A 20,673-nucleotide genomic window follows, 5' to 3' on the forward strand; every position below is an offset into this window, starting at 1 on the left:
ACGGAGTAAATACCATGACACCGAAAGGCATTCTTCAAAAATAGATAAATATTATCAAGTGCTAAAACTTTATGTATAGGAATATTACTACATATAGAATCTGAGCTATAGAATTTGGCAATCAAACTTCAAATCATGTAAACAACAAAAATTACATTAATTTTTGTATGCCCACATTTCACAAGGTGACGAATCCTATTGATTTTCAACGAGTTTCGATAATTACTGTCAGCAGAGTCATGGCCCTGGATCACTAAAAAGATCTTGTAGACACTCTAGGGACTAAAGTTATCTTTCAATTGACTTGAAATTTAAATATACAATGTTGATGTGGGAGCATGTTTCATTTTCTAGGCAACCTGTCTTTGTTATTGATACCACATGAATTTCACAAATAAAATCTGTCGTAATTTTAACAACAGTTATTTATATTGCTTAATATAGCATTTGAAAAAAAAAAATAAAAACCATTTTATATAAAAATACTTTCAGATCTATGGTTCAGTAGCCTCCTTTAAATTTTGATAGTCAAATCCTATAGCTTTGATTTGGTGTGTATATATATAATAACGGTGTATTTTGATGTATGTGTTATAAAATGAGATCCAGATATGTAAATTATAATTAGTTAGTGCTGCAGGATTGATTGATTGATCGATTGATCGATTAGAATTCCTCTTCTGTAATAATTAAATAGTTTTAGTCCCTGTTTGATTGTTGGTCATGCACACAGGTGCTCATTCATCTGTAGACGATATTCTCGATTGACAGAATTACAATCGAGTGACACAGATTTTGGCCCCGTCACAGATCTGTTAGTGGTATGAGCAGAATCGTAACGTTATCAAACGTTTCAGCTGTGATGATTGGTCGAGATGAGTATCATATTCAGTTAATATATGCATTGTCGCTCAAAATTCTCGTGAATACTCAGTCACCTTTCAAGGGATTGGGGGGAGTCAATTCCGGAACATGTCCTGATATACTAACTGATTTGACCTGTATTGTAATAAGATAACATGGGGGATAGTAATATATATATCAAAGCTAATTAGCTGTGATAATCTTAGATTTATTCAAATGTATATCTGTTAAACCTGTAATGTCTCTCTTTCTATAGATGGTGATTACAATCAAATATTCAGATTAGTAAAACTTTTTATTAGTAATTATGTTTAGGTCAAAATAAGGTATTGAATTAGTTTGATGTGATGGGTTATTGTCAATGGTGATGGTCAGATGTGTTTAAATTTTGTTTGGATAGATTAAGCGAACGTACGTTTGTTTAGTAATTTTAGTTTTATTATGGTGTGGACACTTGAACCCACAATCAGTTATATCTCAAGATTGGTTTTTTCTTCCATCTATGTACATTTTTAACAGATTCTCGACCATCAAAATAAATCAACTTATAAAATTTGATGAAATCAACTGTTTATGAAATCATTTGGAATTATTAGTATAAATAATTTAATAAATTAATCCTTGGTAACCTAAAGTCATGATTAAAATATATAACTAGATGTATATATATGATGTATTTAATTAATGAAAATCAAGAATAATAATAATAATAATATATTTAATTATGGATTGATCAAATATGAAAAGTTGTTAATATCTAGTTTCTCTAGTAGAGAGACAAATTGTTATAACAATAAAAATCTGATCTCAATCTGGTCATTTCTTTATAATAATACTGATTAAAGGTTTTTAAATATCAAAAATCACATGTGATTGTTTGATTGGAAATCGGGGTGGTGTGGATTAGTGTCTATTTACTTAATATATATTCAATCAGGTTGGTGTAGGTCTAGGTCAGTCTAGGACTATAGAATGCCAAATTTATTATAATATATATTCAATTAGGTTGTGTGGATTGGGGTCTAATTTCTTAGACTGGCATGCCAAATTAATATACATTCAGTTTGTTTACTTGAGGCTCAATTCTCGAGCTCCAATCCAATTCTCAATTAGGCTCAAAGTAACAGCTACTACATTCATGATGACTGGATAGAGCAATAAGCTATTACACATACTTATGGAAAAACAGCTACTTCTTTATTTGGGCGACATTTCAAAGAGTATTGTCTTAATGTCATCAAGAATATACTCTTCAAAACGTTGCCCAATAAATTAGTAGATGTTTTTCCATAAGTATATGTGTTATAGTAAATTACCGGAACATTCAGCGACCTTGACGAAAATTTAGCTGGCCTTAACAAATGGATTTAGCCATCTAAGACAAGCTAATATTTGTGTATTTGATGTTCCTGTTCTAAGTCACTGTTCCATAAGTATCCATACTAACCTCCATTTTATCATCAATGTTGATTGGATAAAATAATTCCAAATCCAAGAACAACTGCAATAAAATTAATCGTTGGAATTTGATATAACCTGTTAGCCCACGATATTCATCTAGTGTTGTTCCTTTTCTTCCGTTTTTAAATGCACATGTATGTATGTATGTATGTATGTATGTATGTATGTATGTATATTTGTAGAAAGTTGTATATTGTATGTATGTATTTATGTATATATTGTTAAAACTATATTTATATTATTAAAAAATACACACTTGATACCTAAGTGATAGATATATTTTATAGAAAATATGACAGAAGTTATGAAATTTATTTATTAATTATTTTGATTTTTTTTTTTAAAACCACTCTGTGCATATTTTTTTTGTCTTATAAAAGGCAACATTAATATGTTTGTGATGGCTGCAGCAGACTTTAGAGGAAAATTTTGCACACATTGAAATCAGAAAAATTTGATAATTTTAATTCTTTTTTGGCTAGTCCTTTTACTGTAAAGCTCAGAGCTTATTTACCAAATCCTTTAGTCCTTACAATTCCATTGCAAAAATATCAAAACTTCAGTCTTCAGTAAATTTCCAGGAGGTCTCGGACTCGATCCTAGTGTTGGCCAAGAAAGTTCCTTGGAATCTTCCAGTTTTGTTTTTCCTTGTCAGTGGTAAAGAACAGGGCCTAACAAGGAAATGTGTGGCACAAAAAGGTGGCGTTCTGTGTTCATAAAAGATCCAGTTAAAGTCGGTATATGAAATAAAGGGTAGACTGTAGCGCCACTATCCAGGCCATTTGCCTATTGATGCAGAAAAGTAAGATGTTCAATCCTGTTTCTATGGGAACAAAGTTTGCTTATCCTTTGTTTATTTGGTCAAATAATGTATAGGTTGAAAAGATGCACTTTACTTTTATTATATCGGCACATTTCTTATTTTAAATAGAATATTCTGCTTGTAGTTAGGGAAAATGATTTTTGCTGTGAAAGTGGATTAATGTTCAGTTTTCTTTTGGATATTTTACAATCTGATTAAAATACAGATCTATATCTCGTTTCGTTTTTTTACCATTTTGATGGCCTCTACTACATGAAGATCTGACCAGTTGTAGCGGCAGGTAGTGTCACAGTTCATACGAATGGCTTTTGGCCCTATGCCGATAGACATTTGATTAACCAATCAGCGTTGATGTTTCTAGTCGGTTACCCACAGTTCCATGCAACTCATGCCAAAAATTCGCCGTAACAGACACTTTTATTGTCTAATACCTCACATCATCCAGAACGTGGGTTGTACAACAACTCTTCTCGATCCTAGTGTAGTAAAGACAAGTAAAACAAAATTTTGAACTATAAAAAAACAAAACGAAATAGGATCTGTGTTTTAACCAGATTGCATATTTTGGAATTTTTAAGGCACAAACTGTCTTGTTTTTGGTAAAAAAGAATACTTGTACACATATTACCACCATATTGCTTTATTTGCCCCATATGAAATCTAGTAATATTATTATTTTTGGCTAGTCCTTTTACTGTAAAGCTCAGAGCTTATTTACCAAATCCTGAAGTCCTTACAATTCTTTTTTTTTACCAATTGTTTAAAGGAAATCTGTTCAAAGATAAAAAAAAAAGATACTTCTTTAATAAGGCACCCATTATTCAAAATATAAAATATTTTCATAGGTCTTAAATTTTCATAGGAAATCCTGGTTGAATTATTGTTTATTTATACCACAAATAGTTTCAGTAGATAGGATCCATTTGTTGTTAGCAGCTGGTACCAGTATTAGAATTAAAAGACTTCAGGCATTTTAAATTTGATTTTTTATAATTATTTTTATGTATACTCATTTATTAAAGGTCACATGTATACTTAATTGAGTATATTTTAACCAGGCTACTGAATTGAATTATTTTAAACATAGGTGATTTGTATTAGGATTTGCAGGTGATAAGTTTACTATAGAGGTCTAGTCTATTATCGTGTGATCGGTTCTTGACACACAAGACTACTACTACACATGGTAGTCACAGTTATCAATAATGACAAGACTAGTAGTGAGGAAAATAATTTTAATATAATTATTATTTTGTTATATTATAAAACGATAAATTTTGATTTTATTGACATGAAATAAATGTTTCTCCAATATCTGTCTCTGTGAAATTAAAATTATACAGCACATTATCTTGTTTTTTTGTATGCATATGTTGATATTCTGATAAAATGAATGGTTTAACACGTGTGTCTTAGATCATAAGGTCTGTCATTGAGTCAAGTGGTATGGTTTTAATAAGGAGTAGGGTTGCTTGTCCAGCACCATGGGTTTTCTCCTGGTCCTCCCACTGATAAAAGCCCTGTATGTGAATTATTGAAATAAAATTTAACCTGAGTAAGTCCCAAAATGACCTAGTTTGTGTTGAGTGGATGTTGAACCCCATTTCTCTCTCTCTTTTCAACAAATTGGGTTGGGCAGAGAACCTTGATTTGGTAACGTTTCCATTACAATAGGTGGGTGGGTTTTGTTTCCTGGCAACATTTATTTTAGTAATTGCTCAAATTCTTGCGCCACTTCAACCCTTGAAATGATTTTGACATTAAAAATTTTGCGAGTACTAGAGAGACTGAGGTATTGGCTTCTGTGATACAACCTAAAATTGCCCATTTATCGGAAAGTGTGGACTACACAACTGATTTTTGCCAGGGGGTAATAATGTTTAACTGATCAACATACCACCTTTGTCAATTTACCCACAATATCTTCTAGAAAAGAGTTTTTTGTCCACCCCCTTCGATGAAAGGACTATTATAATGGGTTAATCTATTTTGGGTGTCATGGAATCATCCCACAAATGCACAATCACAACAAAAAATTACAAATTTATTTCGATGAAAACACGATAATTATTAAATCTGAGCAATGTCTAATTACCATAATAGATTCATGTGTATACAAAGATCTATTCAGATATCTTGAACGATTTACAAGGTGTACTCCAGAAAAAATATCTCTCCCTTAACTTTGACCGATGTGGAATAAAAGAGGCAACACTGTTATACGAGATATGGTCCAAAAAAAGAAAAAAAGCGAAGGAATGAAAGCGAATTATTGAAATAAGATTGAACCATGTGTTAGTCCCGAAATGACCTAGTTTGTGTTGAGTGGACGTTAAACCCCATTTCTCTCTCAAATCATTGTTAGCAAATTGTTAAAATTTGTGGAGAATCATCAAAAAATATTGGGGTTCCAATGGTTTGAAAGTTTTGAAACTAAACATTAAATACATAATGAAACGGGGGTTTTAACATCCTACTGTTCTGATCTGACTGGGCTAATTAAGACGGGCATATCCCATACAGTGTGCCATGAAGGATATGTTGAATGGACAGCGGCCTACTCTTACACCAAATTCCACATTAAATACAGAAACTTGTGTTAAATCAGCATTAAGCGGGGCTTATGTCGACTTTGCAACCAAAAGGAACTAGTTACAGTCAGTTGCAAGAGTGCTTATGTCGATCATATCAGCAACTGAGGACAACTGGGAGCAACTGAATTCGGAGCGCTGTAGACTGCAACTAGTTGCTGCTAGATGCAGCAAGTTGAACATGTGCAACTGACTGCAACTAGTTGCTTTGAGTTGTAAGAGGCGCTCAGGTCGACTTTTTTCAGTTGCTTTCAGTTGCTCCCAGTTGCCGAAACGCCAGTTGCTTTCAGTTGCAAGGTCGACATAAGCCCCCCTTTATACCATACCAGAGTTGTGTAATAAAAGAGGAAACAATGTTATAATTTGTTTACATGTTTTAATCATTTCATACATACATAGCTCTCTATAGCAAATTATTATAATCTGGTGCACATGCATTATCTACGCTCATCATCATTTTAACATCGGAATTGCCATTATCATATCCAGAACACAAATTGTGAAAATAATAGAATACTCAAAGCTTAAGTTTCTAAGCAATATAACCCTACTGTGGAACATTTACCATCAATTACTGGTGCCAATGGTCAACTGGAACTACCAGAATCTTTATTATATATAGAGAGACAATGCATGTATATCTAGAAATATGTTAATAAGTTCTAAAGAATAATTAATCTGCTGCTGTATTCTTGCACATCATATCATTTCATAAACCACTTGAAGTCATTTTTTTTAAATCTTGTGTTTACTGAAAATATACCATTTTTTTTTAACCATAATCTACAATAAGTATTAATATTATCTAAGTATTAATGTCTCTTGTCTCTTATTTTCTACATTATGTATTGTATAATTGTTGAGAGCGAGACATTAAGTAACATATTGATACAGCACAAGGATGTTAGTTGTTTCGTTTCAATATATTACGAAATGTCATGATCAAAACTATTAAACAACTTAAAATACAGACACTATCCTGCACGTGCATTTTAATGAAATCATCAAGCGAGTTCAATATTTCAATAATTTACGATTGGCACGTTATCCATACATTTTTTTAAACAATGGTACGCCAACATTATAGAATGACGGCACACCTATATTTTAATAGTATCTAATAGAAATATTATTATGTTTTATAAGTATTAACATAATCTAATATTAAATCTCCCTATTTATCATTGTTGGTGATATCACTTCAGTGGAAGCTGACATTAAATAAAGCTATTTCACACTTGTCACTTAGGTGGAAGCAAACCTTAAATAAAGCTATATTCACACACTGTTACTACCTGAACTAGAATGTGGTCCCAACTGTCAACAATCTGCACCAGCAGATGTTCATTAATAGAGACTTATCTTCAGAATACATGGCTTAAAATCTTAGGAAAAATGTTTATTTCATGTGTTATCTGATATCCCAATTTCATACACCCTTAAATTAAAACTATGAATGTTAAATGAAATTTGTCGAGGATCCAGCACAAAATATATAAATATTACAAAAAAGCAGTTTACAAAAATTATGGTCCCTGTTTTGAATATTATGGAATAAATATAATAAGACAAAATAAAGATGAAAATACTGTTGCTCAAAATATCATTTAATATTATACTTTTCTGTTAAACTCATGCTACCCAACAGTTCTTGGAACAATATGTGGTAACTATGAATAAACTCAGGTACATAAAATTCTATATATCGTTGGCTAAAACGTATAATTATATATATTAATAAGCTAAAACGTAAGTCTTTAAAAAACAATCTAGCACTAATTATTTTTCTCGGTTTCTATTGCTGACTTCAATGTCATAAAAATAACTGGTACAAAATGGAGATAGTTTAGGGTATACACTCAATTCTCAAAGATAAAATTTCCCATGGGGCTCTTTGAAATATTGCTTTAATTGAGCAGGATATTAAGTTTTGTCTGACAATACTTGGTGACGATAAGGTTGCAGTTATTTGGCAAACAAGATGGAATACATGAATGAATGAGGAATGTGACCATATTTGGTTAATAATATATTCTCGAGTCCCTTAAAAAATGCATTATGTAAGGTTTAGATAAAGAGCTGACCGTTCCTGCTATAATAGATAATGAAAAAACAAATGTATTGAAAATTTCAGTCAAATTGCTTTATTCGGCGCAAAGTTATGAATGTTTGAAGTTTTGACAAGATATAGCCTAAATAGAGTTGATTATCAAGTACCATTGCTACGATAATAAACAGAGCCTTGATTATCCATATTAACATTAAATTATTAAATGGTGCGAGTGTTCTAATCCATTTAATTTTTTGGCCATCTGATGCCTAGAGAGTTGATTATAGGCCGGTCATGTGTATAAATGTCTAAATACTAGTTTATATAAGATTTGAAGCCAGAAAAAGAGAGACCTGCAATACACAGATTTAGCTCTTACATAATGCATCTTTAATGCAGTTTTAAAAATAAAATGACTAATAATAATTAACTGGCAATTTATTTAACACGCAGATTCTAATGTTCATTTATAATATTTATCAGTGGATTTCTTTTTTCTTATTCATAAAGAAAATTAAATAATCTAATTACAACTCTAATAATTACAACCATATTTGACAAAGCATTTTAAAACATTTAAACATATGAAAATATCACGTGATTCGACACATTTACCATTAAAAGATATGGTGTCTAATATACTCGTCAACAATTAAATCTTACCAGGATGGAGAGATGTAAACGTCCAACACAAACTTGGTCATTTTGGGAGTAACATAGAATTCAATTTCATTTCAATAATTTGTTTAGCGTAGGGGTCTTTAGCAGTGTCACGTACAAGCGGGGAATCGAAACCACGCCACTCGACTTAATAACATCCCATGGTAATTCAAGTTTTCCTTCTCTGGGTATTTTCTTATTTATCAGTAAATTAAACACCATTCTTTTATAAAAATCATATTAAACATTCACTCAGATCATTCAAATTGCATGTAAAACCCGATGTGACTATTTACATAGAAGAATTCATAGAAAATAGATACACAAGTCTTCTTATCTTCTTAACAAATTTATTCAATATTAATTCATTTATCTAATAAAAAAACAAATTTATTCAATATTAATTCATTTATCAAACGAAAAAAACAAATTTATTCAATATTAATCCATTTTTAAAAAAATAAAATAAAATAAACTTAAGATATTTTAAAAATCAGAATTTAGAAAAATCACCAGTAAATATTTCAGAGGTATTTGATCTTTATGCCACACATATAGTCATCCTTTTCAACACAATTTGTGTTTATTAACCTTGCTAAAAATCAACTCACATGAAAACCAGCCATATATTTAAATTGCATTGTTTAAGTTAAATTGCACTAGAGTACTAAAATGCTTTAATTCAAAAAGTATGAAATGATTTATTTTATTTAACTTTGGACTGTCAATAGTAAATAATTTCATATCAGATTATCATGAGAAATAAGAACATTGTAAAATGTTTATCATATTTTATTTTTGAGTGTGTTCCATTAAATTGAAATTTTCTTTTTTAAATTGAGGTTTGTATGCATGACATTAAAATTTATTTTACAATCAACTTCAAATTTGTGACTTTGTATAATTTGAGCGACAAATTTTTCTTAAAATCACAAATTGAACAGTCTCTATGGCCATTTAAAATAGAATTTGGTTTTTGTCCTAAAAATCAAAATAAACAAAATAGTCATAATTTAAACCTAAAACAAGAAAATAAACAATAAGGTTTAAAATTAAACCCAAAAATTCACTAACAATTTTTTTTCACAACAATTATAAACAATGTTATTACCATACCGTTACCTAGGTAACGCATAAATTATTTTTTACTTCTGTAGAAAAATATAAATCGTTTATTATAATTTTAATAAATTCATTTATGTGATATGTAATAATTAAACGGCACAATTAAATGTGCACACACATTAAGCTAATCTACACTTGAGTTACATAGAATTCTGTCTGGATATCCGTATCTATTTTGGTCCTGAATAACCAGTTTTTCATAACAATATTCACAGTGTGTTAACATAATATACACCAGAGTAAAAAAAGAAAACGGTAACAATGAATGGGATGAATTTTGCGTAAATGATGAAGAAACACGGCATGTTAAAACAAATACACAAATCAAGCACAGTTTTTCACATTTACGCATCTTTCATAAGGTGAATTTATGCACAAGATGAAGAGTTATGCTCCATTTACCAGTCTCTTTTCTGGCATGAATGGAAAGTACACATCACGATGATAAAATGCACAATGTTTTTGTTAGGTTTTTTTTTTTCGGTGATGGATGTATCACAACATTTCACTATCCATACCGTATTGTACAGGTGCAGGATTTGTGTTCAACGACGGTTCAGTCTGTCTTTGTCTGTATTTTTTAAATTCCTCACGTAACCTATCAAATCTCTGTTCGTTATCGTCATGACTACGATTTAATCGTCTAGGTTTAGGGTAAGGGTTAGTAACATCCTTCCCTGGAGCACTTAATTGAGAATAGTTCCTTAGAGCATTTAAAATGTCGTTTTCTAACGCGTTAATCGAATCAAATTCGTAATTTTCATCACCAGATGTGTCACGTCTGTGATTTGAACTTCCATCTAAAAAAGGCGACGAGTCCTGGCTGAGATCTTCTTGAGGTGTCAATAAAGAACTAAACGATAGACTGCCTTTCCCCATTCGATGTGGATATGAACCCGTACTTTGAGATGTATTACGACTTCCGATGCCACTACTTGTGGAATCTGGAACACTTTCATCTCTCGGTCGAACATTTTTCGGAGCGAATAACCGCGGCTGACTTCTACTGTGATCACGTTCATCATACGGTTCCAAATCTGACGTATAATACGGGGCAGCACGAGGTTTATTGAAACTTGAGATCGGGGATGTGGCACGAGCGGTAGGAACTGGTCTAGGTGATGTTGATCTTGCTGGATCTAAGAAACCATTATCGTCATGGTTACGTGTAGGACTAGTAGAATATGGAGATCTTGGAGTGCTGCGTAGTCTGTCTACAACCCCCTGGAGGTGATCGCGAGTATAACCCAGAGGTCGTCCACTACTGTTACTACTATTCTGGTCGTCTTGTGGAGGAGGATGGGCAGGAGGTTGCTGGGAAGGGGGTAACCAGGATACTTGAGGATCGCTTAAGGAAGGGGATGATGGACCATCCATATTATGAGGAGACGGATCTTGATATCGGGGGCCTAGCTGACTAGATGGATAACGAGGAATGGGATCGCGCGATCTATCGGAAAATGAGGGCATGACAGAGCTCATGTCGTTGAAAGAGAATGGCGGTTCTTCCGTTAGGTAGGTCATTTGTGCTGGCTTCATGGAACTGTGACGCGGATAGTTAGGACGTGGAGCAGCTACAGGTAAAGCTCGTGGAGAGAAGACATCATCCTCCTCATCACTATGGAAACTGTTATAAGGTCCTTCATAAACTTGATTTGATGGTCGACCAGAAGGGGGGTTTTGCATTGAGATGGATACCGGTCTGAAGGCAGTAGCAGGAGATGGATAAACATCAACATTATCCACTAGCGACGGTCTGGGGCGACGTCCGTCTGGTGTATCAAATTCGGGAACCTGTCCTCGACTTTTGACACTTCCTCTTGATAAAGATCTGTCTGCTGCTAAATGGCGCATATCAACAGGATCTGCCCAATCTGCCACACCATAACCTCGCGTAGGATTGTACGTTCGCTGATCACGATCGTAGAATCGAGGATCATGTAAGTATGAACCCCTGTTCCTGCTGGTATCCATCGTGGCTGTACCTGGTAACACAAACACTCCAGATTCTTGGTTACTTCCTGTTATAATGTCTCTTCTAACATTTGATTGCCACTGATCCCGTTTTGTCGGAGCTTGACTGAAAAAAACAAAAATGTGCAGATTAGAACTTCTTAAAGTACTACAAAAATTGTTAGATCTTCTTTCCCTCAAAGAAATAATCACATTTACTGACAGTTTCAATAGAGAAATAATATCAATGTCCTCAGCAGAAATCATGATTCATGTCGAATTATAGCTTAAAGCTAAATAATGTTTAATTTGGCATCAATCTGTTGCAAATCTACAAACATATTTTAGACCATAGTTTGATTTTTACATGCCATGTAGTTTGTTTATTTCAAAGTCTTTTGACCTTCTTAATTCAAATTGATTAATTTACTCGTAGATACTATTAGAGGTAGGGCTCGGTTTTCAAAAATAGACATCCATAAAAGAACATTTGAATGGACTGTTATATATTTATAAAATAAGACAAATCAACAAGAAAGAACCACATAATATTGGAAAAGACATAGATAAACCCTGAAAAAAAAATTGCCTAATATGCAAACAAACAAAATATTATGTTCCCATCAAAGAAAAAATACACATAATTACAAAAATAACCAAATTTTTCTTAAAATAAAATTCTGTTTAAAGTTTACATTATTAATAATCAAAACACAACCACAATAAATTTATTTTCTACTTAATTGTACGTAGGAGACAGTTAAAAAAAAAAAAAATAATAAAAAAAAACACCCATGAGTGATGAATAAAAAAAATGTAATAACGGTACCAAAATAATTTCCATTTATAGCCTTACTTTTAACCCTTAAATGGTCAATGTCAAATATGAGTGAAATTTTGCCCGAACAGCAGCACTATGGCCTACTCCTTATATCAAATTCCAACTGTCAGGGTTCTTTAACGTGCACGCCAATGCATACACGGGTATTTTTGTGCCATTCGAACGACTAGACAAGGGGAAACCACACCGGAAAGTCCCAAGGAATTTACTTGGTAAACACCGGGAAAGAACCCTCCAGACTAGCGAACCAGCTAGCGAGCCAGCATCTTACTCACTGAGTCACCACAACTGCCAGTGTAGTAAGCTCCATACAATTTTCAGCATAAGCAGTTAAGGGTTAAAAGCAAGTGAGATTTATGAAAACAGAAAATAAAAACAATGAGATGTGTTATAATAATGATATATACATGTACATGTGTCATCTAAATACATTCCGTTGTCACCTTTTCTATGGTTTCTCCTGGGTTAGCATTAATAATTATACAAAACATTTAACAATAGCAGATAACATTGGTTGCCAGATAATGAAACATACGTCCACAGCAGTTAAGTCGCCCTAATAGTCCACAAAGGTTGTTACAAATTGATTGTAACAGGAGCATTTACAATACACTAAAAACTGATCAAGAGTAACAACACATTAAGTAAATTATCAGAAATAATTTAAAATTTGATTGGCATTTAGTGTTTCCTAATGTTAACATTTATTAATCAAAACATGTATCCGTAATCAGATAACTTTTGCTGTTCGCATTCTCAGAATTCATTGAAAATCAATGGATTACTTATGCCATGACTGTAAGAATTTTAAATCAAATTTAGTCAATAGAAGGTCCACAAGATTTTAAAAGTGTGTAAGGGGAAAGTAACTACAAAAGTATTTTTCGACTTCTTCATCTCATGAACATAAATACTGTATAATAAACATAAAGGCAATCAAAAGATAGAGTGTCCATAAGATTTTATCAAAGTGATCAAGAGCCATAACTTCAACAGTAGTTATTTGAAAACATTGATAATGACCAGGGTGCTTCATGAACAGAAACATTCTGTATAAATTACAGATAATAACTATATCCTCTAGGGCTAAGCGGACGGATGGCGGTGACGACAATATACAACCACAACACGATCGTATAAAAATACAAATATATATTATTCAACTGTTATCTAAGACAGATTAAAATCAAGCAATTGCTCCAATTAGCCTTTCATAAATTTAATTAAAAATTATATAATTTAAAACTGCTGATTGTCATTTGTGTGATTTTTGATCCATTGCAAAATACAATATTATAAAAGTTGTGTCTCTTAAAAGGTATATGGGTTCAAAATGGTTCAATTCCATTCAGTATTTACAAAGATATGATAAATTGAAATTTATCAACTGACATCCTCTACAGATGATATGTAAACAAGTTAGTGGCACCTGTAAATGTTGAGTAAAGTCAATCTTTGAATCGACCTTTTTCAATCTAATTGAAACCAAGCCTGGAGATTATCTACCATGGATATTTCGTTTTTTTCGATTTTTTTTAATTTAATATTTAATTTTAGTACAATTTAGCGTAGATTAAGCCGTAGAAAATTAGATACAGTCCAATCAAAACAAGACGATCAGCAACTTTATATTCCCTCATGAATAAATTATCATTATTGATTTCAATCCTAAAATAATAATAATTACAGGTCATGAAAGTTGATATTATTCTTATTTATTTTTATATTTTAAGATATGCTATATAATAATTATATAAAGTTAAGACTTACTGTATTCCTAAATCTGTTTCATCTGCTTTAGAATAATTTACATCGTCTGAAAGAAACAAATGTTGAAATAAAACTAGATCATAATTTATAAACTTGGTTGGTGGGAGCAAAAGGGGGTTCACCATGAACTGATCACCAAATATATTTTCCTGTTAAGACCAGAGAGAGAAAGAAAGAAAAAGAGAGAGCGCTCAACATCCATTCAACACAAACTAGGTCATTTCTGGACTAACATACAGTTCAATTTTCTTTCAATAATTTGCATGTACATATGGGTCTTTTAGCAGATTGGGAGGAAACCAGAGGAGAAACTCCACAATGCTGGACTCTCAATCCTACTATTTGTCACATACAAGCAGGGAATTTAAACTATGTCACTTGACTCAATGGCCGACCTCATGATCTGTTCAGCCATCTAGCAGTGGAGTTTGAATGTACAGGGTTACAGGGTTGTCATGGGTTATTTGGTTGATATGTTTGCCATGGGTTATATGGTTCTGATGGGTCATAAGGTTGTCATGGGTTAAACATGTACTGTTGTCATGGGTTATTTGGTTGCCATGGATTATATGGTTGTCATGGGTTATATGGTTGTTATAGGTTATAGGGTTACAATGGCTGACTTACTGTAGCGATTAACTTTAGCTTTTTGTTCTTTACGTTTACTATGAATCACGGCTATAACTGCTAATAGGACGGCAACAAGTAAAAACAACAACCCACCAACTATTCCTCCAATCAAAGCATCTGGCAGGCGAAACGGTTCTACAAATAAATAATAATAAATTATAGAAAATATAGACTCCAGTTCATCAACACATTCACATTATGTATAGCATGCTGTTTGTTATAAAAAATTAATATATTTAATGAAACAATATATGTATCAAATATATGGTTATATATTACACTAACATCTGACACTAGTAATTGTAATTAAAATAGGAAAGGGATGAAGTGGGAAGCAGGCTTTAAAAAATTCTAAAGGTTCTTATGTTTTCAAAAACACACTTTTATGGATAACAATTACTATGGTTTATTTCACTGCGACGTTTCAACAAGGTTTCACAAGTCGTTATCAAGCATATACATGTATATGCTTGATAACGACTTGTGAAACCTTGTTGAAACGTCGCAGTGAAATAAACCATAGTAATTGTTATCCATAAAAGTGTGTTTTTGATTATGTTCCAATTACTAAATGCCATTCAAAGAATATAGGTTCTTATGTTTATTTGGACATAGAAAAAAAAAATTAAGTAAAAAAAATGCCTTCAAGCCATTGGGTTGATGGGTTAAAAAAAAATGTACAAACAATATCTGTAAGAGGTACAACAATACAACACAATCAACACGAAATGAAATGGGGTTTAACGTCCTACTGTTCTGCTCCGACTGAGGTAATGAGGAAAAAAAAATTGAAACAGATGGGTTTTAACCTCCTACTTTTCTGCACCAACCGGGTGATAAAGTACAGATAAACAGCGGCGCTACGACCTACTCTTATTTTAAATATCATGTGTTTTTTTACGTGTACACACGACTTTAGTATTACGTCTTTTCTGAACAACGAGATGCTGTTCCTTGACATGTCCTCTGTAAACACCAGGAGCAAGCCAAAATGTCCTGATTGGTGAGCCAGAGCCTAAACCACTGCGGTATCCAATTCTAAAATGAAGTCAGTGGAAAAGAACACTGTTTGGAAATTAGATCCTCATAATTAGCTTGCAGAAGGGATGTATTATTTTTTCCTATCAAGTAAGATTATTAAATTAAAGTCAGATAAAACAAAATATATTAAAAAATTGTAACAAGTAAAAATAATACAAACACTGAAAAATATCACAAATTGATAAAACAATCCAATGTTCATAAAAGAAATAAACATATTGGGTAAAGTAACACAAAATGGGTAATAATAAATGACTAAACTATAACATGAATTTGTAACCAAAAAAGGGACATGTAACAAGAATTCTCATTGGTTAATACCAGATGATGATGCGGGATTCCCTCTTCCTGTCCGAGAAGCTAGCAGCACAAAATAAACGTTAACAGCATATATTCACAGATGATCAAAATAGTGTTATTTTATAAGATATTATAAAAGAAGGGAACCCCATCTCAATGCAGCATTGTTAAAGTGTTTGATGATTCTTGGGTTACTACAAACAAGGAACTTTCTTGGTCAACATTGCAATCAAACTTAGCACCTCTTGGTTAGAAAGCTAGAACCACTCCAAGAATCACCATTGGAATGAGACTCCCAGTTTACAGACCAGTGATCTGAATCGCAAAAACACTAGAGACCATTAAACACATCCCTCCCCGCGCCCCCCCTATACATGACCAATAAAATTTGATAAAAAGGAAGATTTGTTGTTTTTAAGACAACGAAAACTCAACTGTGCTAGAAAACTATGAAAATTTTTTTGTAAAGCATTAGAAATCACTCTTGGACATAATGTAGCATTGTTTAAAGAGAAATATAATTTATGGTCCACTCTGCACAAACTACATGTAGGTCATTTCAGGGCTAACATATGGTTCAATTTTTTTTCAATAATTCACTTGCACATGGGGGTATTTAACAGTGGAAGGGAACTGGAGGACCCAGAGATGGTAAAATTTTATTTCAAGAATTTGCTTGTGTGGAAGACCTGGAGTAAAGCAACAAGGGTTGGGATTGAAACCGTGTTACTTGACTCAAAGACAGGCCTTATGATCTAAAGCGCACATATTAGACCATCCAGCCACCTGAACCCTTTTAGCATTACTGAAAACAATCAATTATTATTATTCATCTACAGTAACTAGAGAGAGAGAAATGGGGTTTAACGTCCACTTGACACAAACTAGGTCATTTTGGGACTAACATATGGCTCAATTTTATTTCAACAATTCGCTTGCATGTAGGGGTCTTTAGCAGTGGGTGGAACCGGAGGACTTGGAGAAAACCCACAAGGGGAATCAAAACCATGCCAGTTGACTCAATGACAGACCTAATGATACAACGCGCACACGCTAACCATTAGACCACCCACCCCCCCAATAAGTAAAGAAATAAAACATACCTGGTGTTGTATTAAATGTGACTATATTACTAGGTAAACTATACGCTAATACACCATACGATAAAACACGGATTTCATACAAAGTTCCTCGATTTAAATTACTCATCTTCATTAACAGTCTATCAGACGCCATCACAATGCCGTCATATTTCTGCCAATTGCCGTCTGTACGGAACTCAACAACATAATATAAAATAGGCACGCTGGAATTAGCGGGAGGTAACCAAGAAACTGTCACCTCATTTTCTTCCATTGCTATGGTAACATTGCGAGGAGGATTAGGTCGAGGACCTGAAATATAAAGTCAAAATAACGTAATGTCAAACATCAGTAGAATAAAAATTACCGCTAATATAACAGTTTCTTGAAAGGTCTGGCTGTTATTGTGAAATGTGTGGCAGACTTATTAATTGGGACTATCGGAAACGGAAGTGACAAAGACAGAACAGTCTTGCCCTTAACAGTGTAACAAAGTGGAGGGACCTTGACCTTAGTAACTGTATGTGCAGTGCCGGTAATAAATGGTATCCTTATTTGACTGACGCTGAGTCACTACGATCAATACGTAAATAAGACTAACCTATAAATTCTTGTATATAATTAAGACTAACCTTTAGATTCCTGTATATAAATAAGACTAACCTATAGATGCCTGTATATAAATGAGACCTGTATATAAATAAGACTAACCTATAGATTCCTGTATATCTGGTATATAAGTAGAACCATATTGATCTGTTGGTAGAGCTGTTACTAAATCACTTACATACCCTGTAAACATAGAAAACATATCATAACCTCTTATCTTTATCTAGGTTTAATCATCGCAGCTAGTGTAAACATAAATAAATATTTTATTCTATACATTTGTTTATTGTTTTCATGTAAGTTAAAATAAAATCCATACAATAATGCAAAATGATCGCAATATATTCTGAACACTATGTAAATCTGGTGTTGATTAGTAACAGCGACAAGTTAACTCATTCCCTATTTACTTCTCAAAGGATCATTCTCCTCCCAACAATCCAATACACTATTACTATAAGAAAAACCTGGAAGAATTAATTTACACTGAACACTATGTAATTCTGGGGTCGATCTGTGACAACGACAAGGTAACTCATTCATTCCTAATCTACATTTCAGGGAATCGACCTTCCCCCATATCAAATTATCCAACCATACTAATTCCATAAATCCAGTGTGTCTCTAGCTGACTCAATACTCTAGACTTCATTAATCAATTGAATTTTGGAAATCTGCAAATTAATGCTTCAAAACCATCTAGACCTATGGCTCGTTTGATAAAGAATTTGAATGAAGTGATCCAGAGCAAAGAGCCAGAAAGAGAGATTCAGGGGTTTGTTCTTGTGGGTTCCATGTATGACAGGCCAGTTAACAATATCTCATCCACTACATGTATTCTATGTCCAGATTTTGTTGGGGGGGGGGGGGTCTAATGTTATGTTAAAAATAAGTACAACTGAAGATTTTACTCCAGTTATTTTACAACTTTCCCTGTTCGTACGTATAGTACTGATTGGCAAATTTTGAATGTTTTATGGTTGATAGGGTAGTCCCCCGGAATAAACAGTTAAGAAACATTGTCATAGGAATCAGTGACCATCTTTTCCGACTGAAAGATTTGAAGTCATGTCCAAGTAGATTAAATAAAAGAATAAAAGAGACAGGCGTTTAAGAAGAAAAATACAAAAATAGCACGACAAAATGCAGTCAGACAACAATACCGAGCAACATGCTTCATAGAAATATATACATGCAATAGCTGAAATATACAGACATGCACCATGCCACTGATGCTCAATCCAGCATGCACTTGTGCGTAAAAAGGTGCATGCTAGCCAACATGCAACAAGATGCATCAAATGCAACAGAACCAATGAAGATTCCGAACATTGTAATCACATGACCACATATATCCAATCAAATCTCAGATATCAATATCAACTAGAGCTGCAATATCACTGTACGTCACCATAACAACATCACTGAAACCATTTTTAAAAAAAATGGTCACTACAGTTCTAATGTTTTTGAAAGCGATATAACGAAATGTGCAGTTATTATATACCCATGTTAGAAACTGTTGTGATCTCAACTGGCTCCTGGCCTGCAAGCAAATTGAAGGTTAATATATGCAAATATATGCGCATATCATTTGTGCCATTCGATGAAGAAATGTGATCACTTTATAACAGTAGTGAAAGTATATTTTTGTAGTTATAAATATATATCTAAAGGAAAGCTGGAAACAAAATATATAATTGTGAGGCTTCCCTCTTCCATCAAATTAGCAGAAGTTGAAGATTAAAGATAAATGAAAAATTTACTAAATAGATTAATCAAAATTAATGATTGAAAAGGCATACTTAAATAATTCAGTAGTTTGAAGAAGAAATAGTTAATTTATAATGCTAATTAAAAATTTGCATTCAAATCAAAAGAAATTCAGTTAAAGAAAGTAGTAATATGTGAAGACCCATGGATCATTTTTTTAAAATTTACTTAAGACTACATATAATTATTTCAGATTTCTGTGTTCAGTATGGAATTTATAGGACAATATCGTAGTTAATAATATCAATATATTTATCGAATTCTCATTCACTAAATGGAACTTGCTTACTTTACAGTCTAAACTAACCCAAGACATACATATATATTGGTTTCCTTTACTCCGGAGGGCAAGGCAAGATATTCGTAGAAACAGTGTGGCTCTAGGTTTGCTCATAAAGATTGATTTCTTATTGATATTATGTCAAAAATTAATTCTTTGATCTTGAAATAAAACACTCTATGTTTCCATAACAACCTGACCTAAAGAAGATGAGCTTATCATGCAGTGTGCTATCAGTATTTTGTACCTTCCAAATGACAAGCCAATTTTTCCTTAAGGAATTTTCAGTTTAGTGACCTCCAGAGTCCAGAGACATACTCATGAAACCTATTAATAAATAAGCTATACAAAGCAATGTTCTGATATTCTGGATCTCTGAGAAATTCCTTTCTTTTTTTATTATATCTCAATTAATCAAATCAAATCAGAAATAAAATTAATCTTTTGATAACCACTAATATCCGTGCTAAGTCTTTGTTTCCATTGATATATTATTTTAGAAAGCCCTCCCGTCTGAGAATATTGAAACCAATATATATGAGCGATCTCACCATCCACCAAGTATCAAAATGCACCAATCTCAATCAACAATCAGCACAAGGTCATTTCTATCATAGAGATTAACTTCCAAACAATCAAAATCTGGACGTGGTCAAAGTTTAAAGTTCAAAATGCAGCGGCACCAAAATTTCTGAAAGTCTGATTGATAATTTCATGTCTTTTCGGATAGTATGCAACTTTGGATTCTCTTGAAATAAATTTTAGGAATTAGACAATGACCTTTGAACCCTTGACCTATCAACAATACTCAGATACTGGG

At 32.8% G+C, this 20,673-nt stretch overlaps 1 protein-coding gene across 4 annotated transcripts in view; it reads right to left on the reverse strand.

Moving 5' to 3' along the window:
• Positions 1–5,220: 5,220 nt before the first annotated feature.
• LOC126830741 (protein turtle homolog B) overlaps positions 5,221–20,673 on the reverse strand; it is a 194,079-nt gene continuing 178,626 nt past the window's right edge. The window contains exons 10-16 of one of the 4 annotated variants that reach the window (XM_050561136.2): positions 17,903–17,983; positions 17,213–17,503; positions 16,131–16,169; positions 14,766–14,903; positions 14,139–14,184; positions 12,776–12,828; positions 11,455–11,654 (exon numbers count right to left, since the gene is read on the reverse strand). In XM_050561136.2, the coding sequence (XP_050417093.2) occupies positions 11,599–11,654; positions 12,776–12,828; positions 14,139–14,184; positions 14,766–14,903; positions 16,131–16,169; positions 17,213–17,503; positions 17,903–17,983 (704 nt within the window). In that variant the 3' untranslated portion in view covers positions 11,455–11,598. Of the gene's footprint in view, positions 11,655–12,775; positions 12,829–14,138; positions 14,185–14,765; positions 14,904–16,130; positions 16,170–17,212; positions 17,504–17,902; positions 17,984–20,673 lie in introns of all 4 variants that reach the window. The other 3 variants (XM_050561133.2, XM_050561135.2, XM_050561134.2) reach the window with 3 other exon arrangements.

This window comes from Patella vulgata, chromosome 8 (assembly GCF_932274485.2).
Source record: "Patella vulgata chromosome 8, xgPatVulg1.2, whole genome shotgun sequence".
NCBI lineage: Eukaryota > Metazoa > Mollusca > Gastropoda > Patellidae > Patella > Patella vulgata.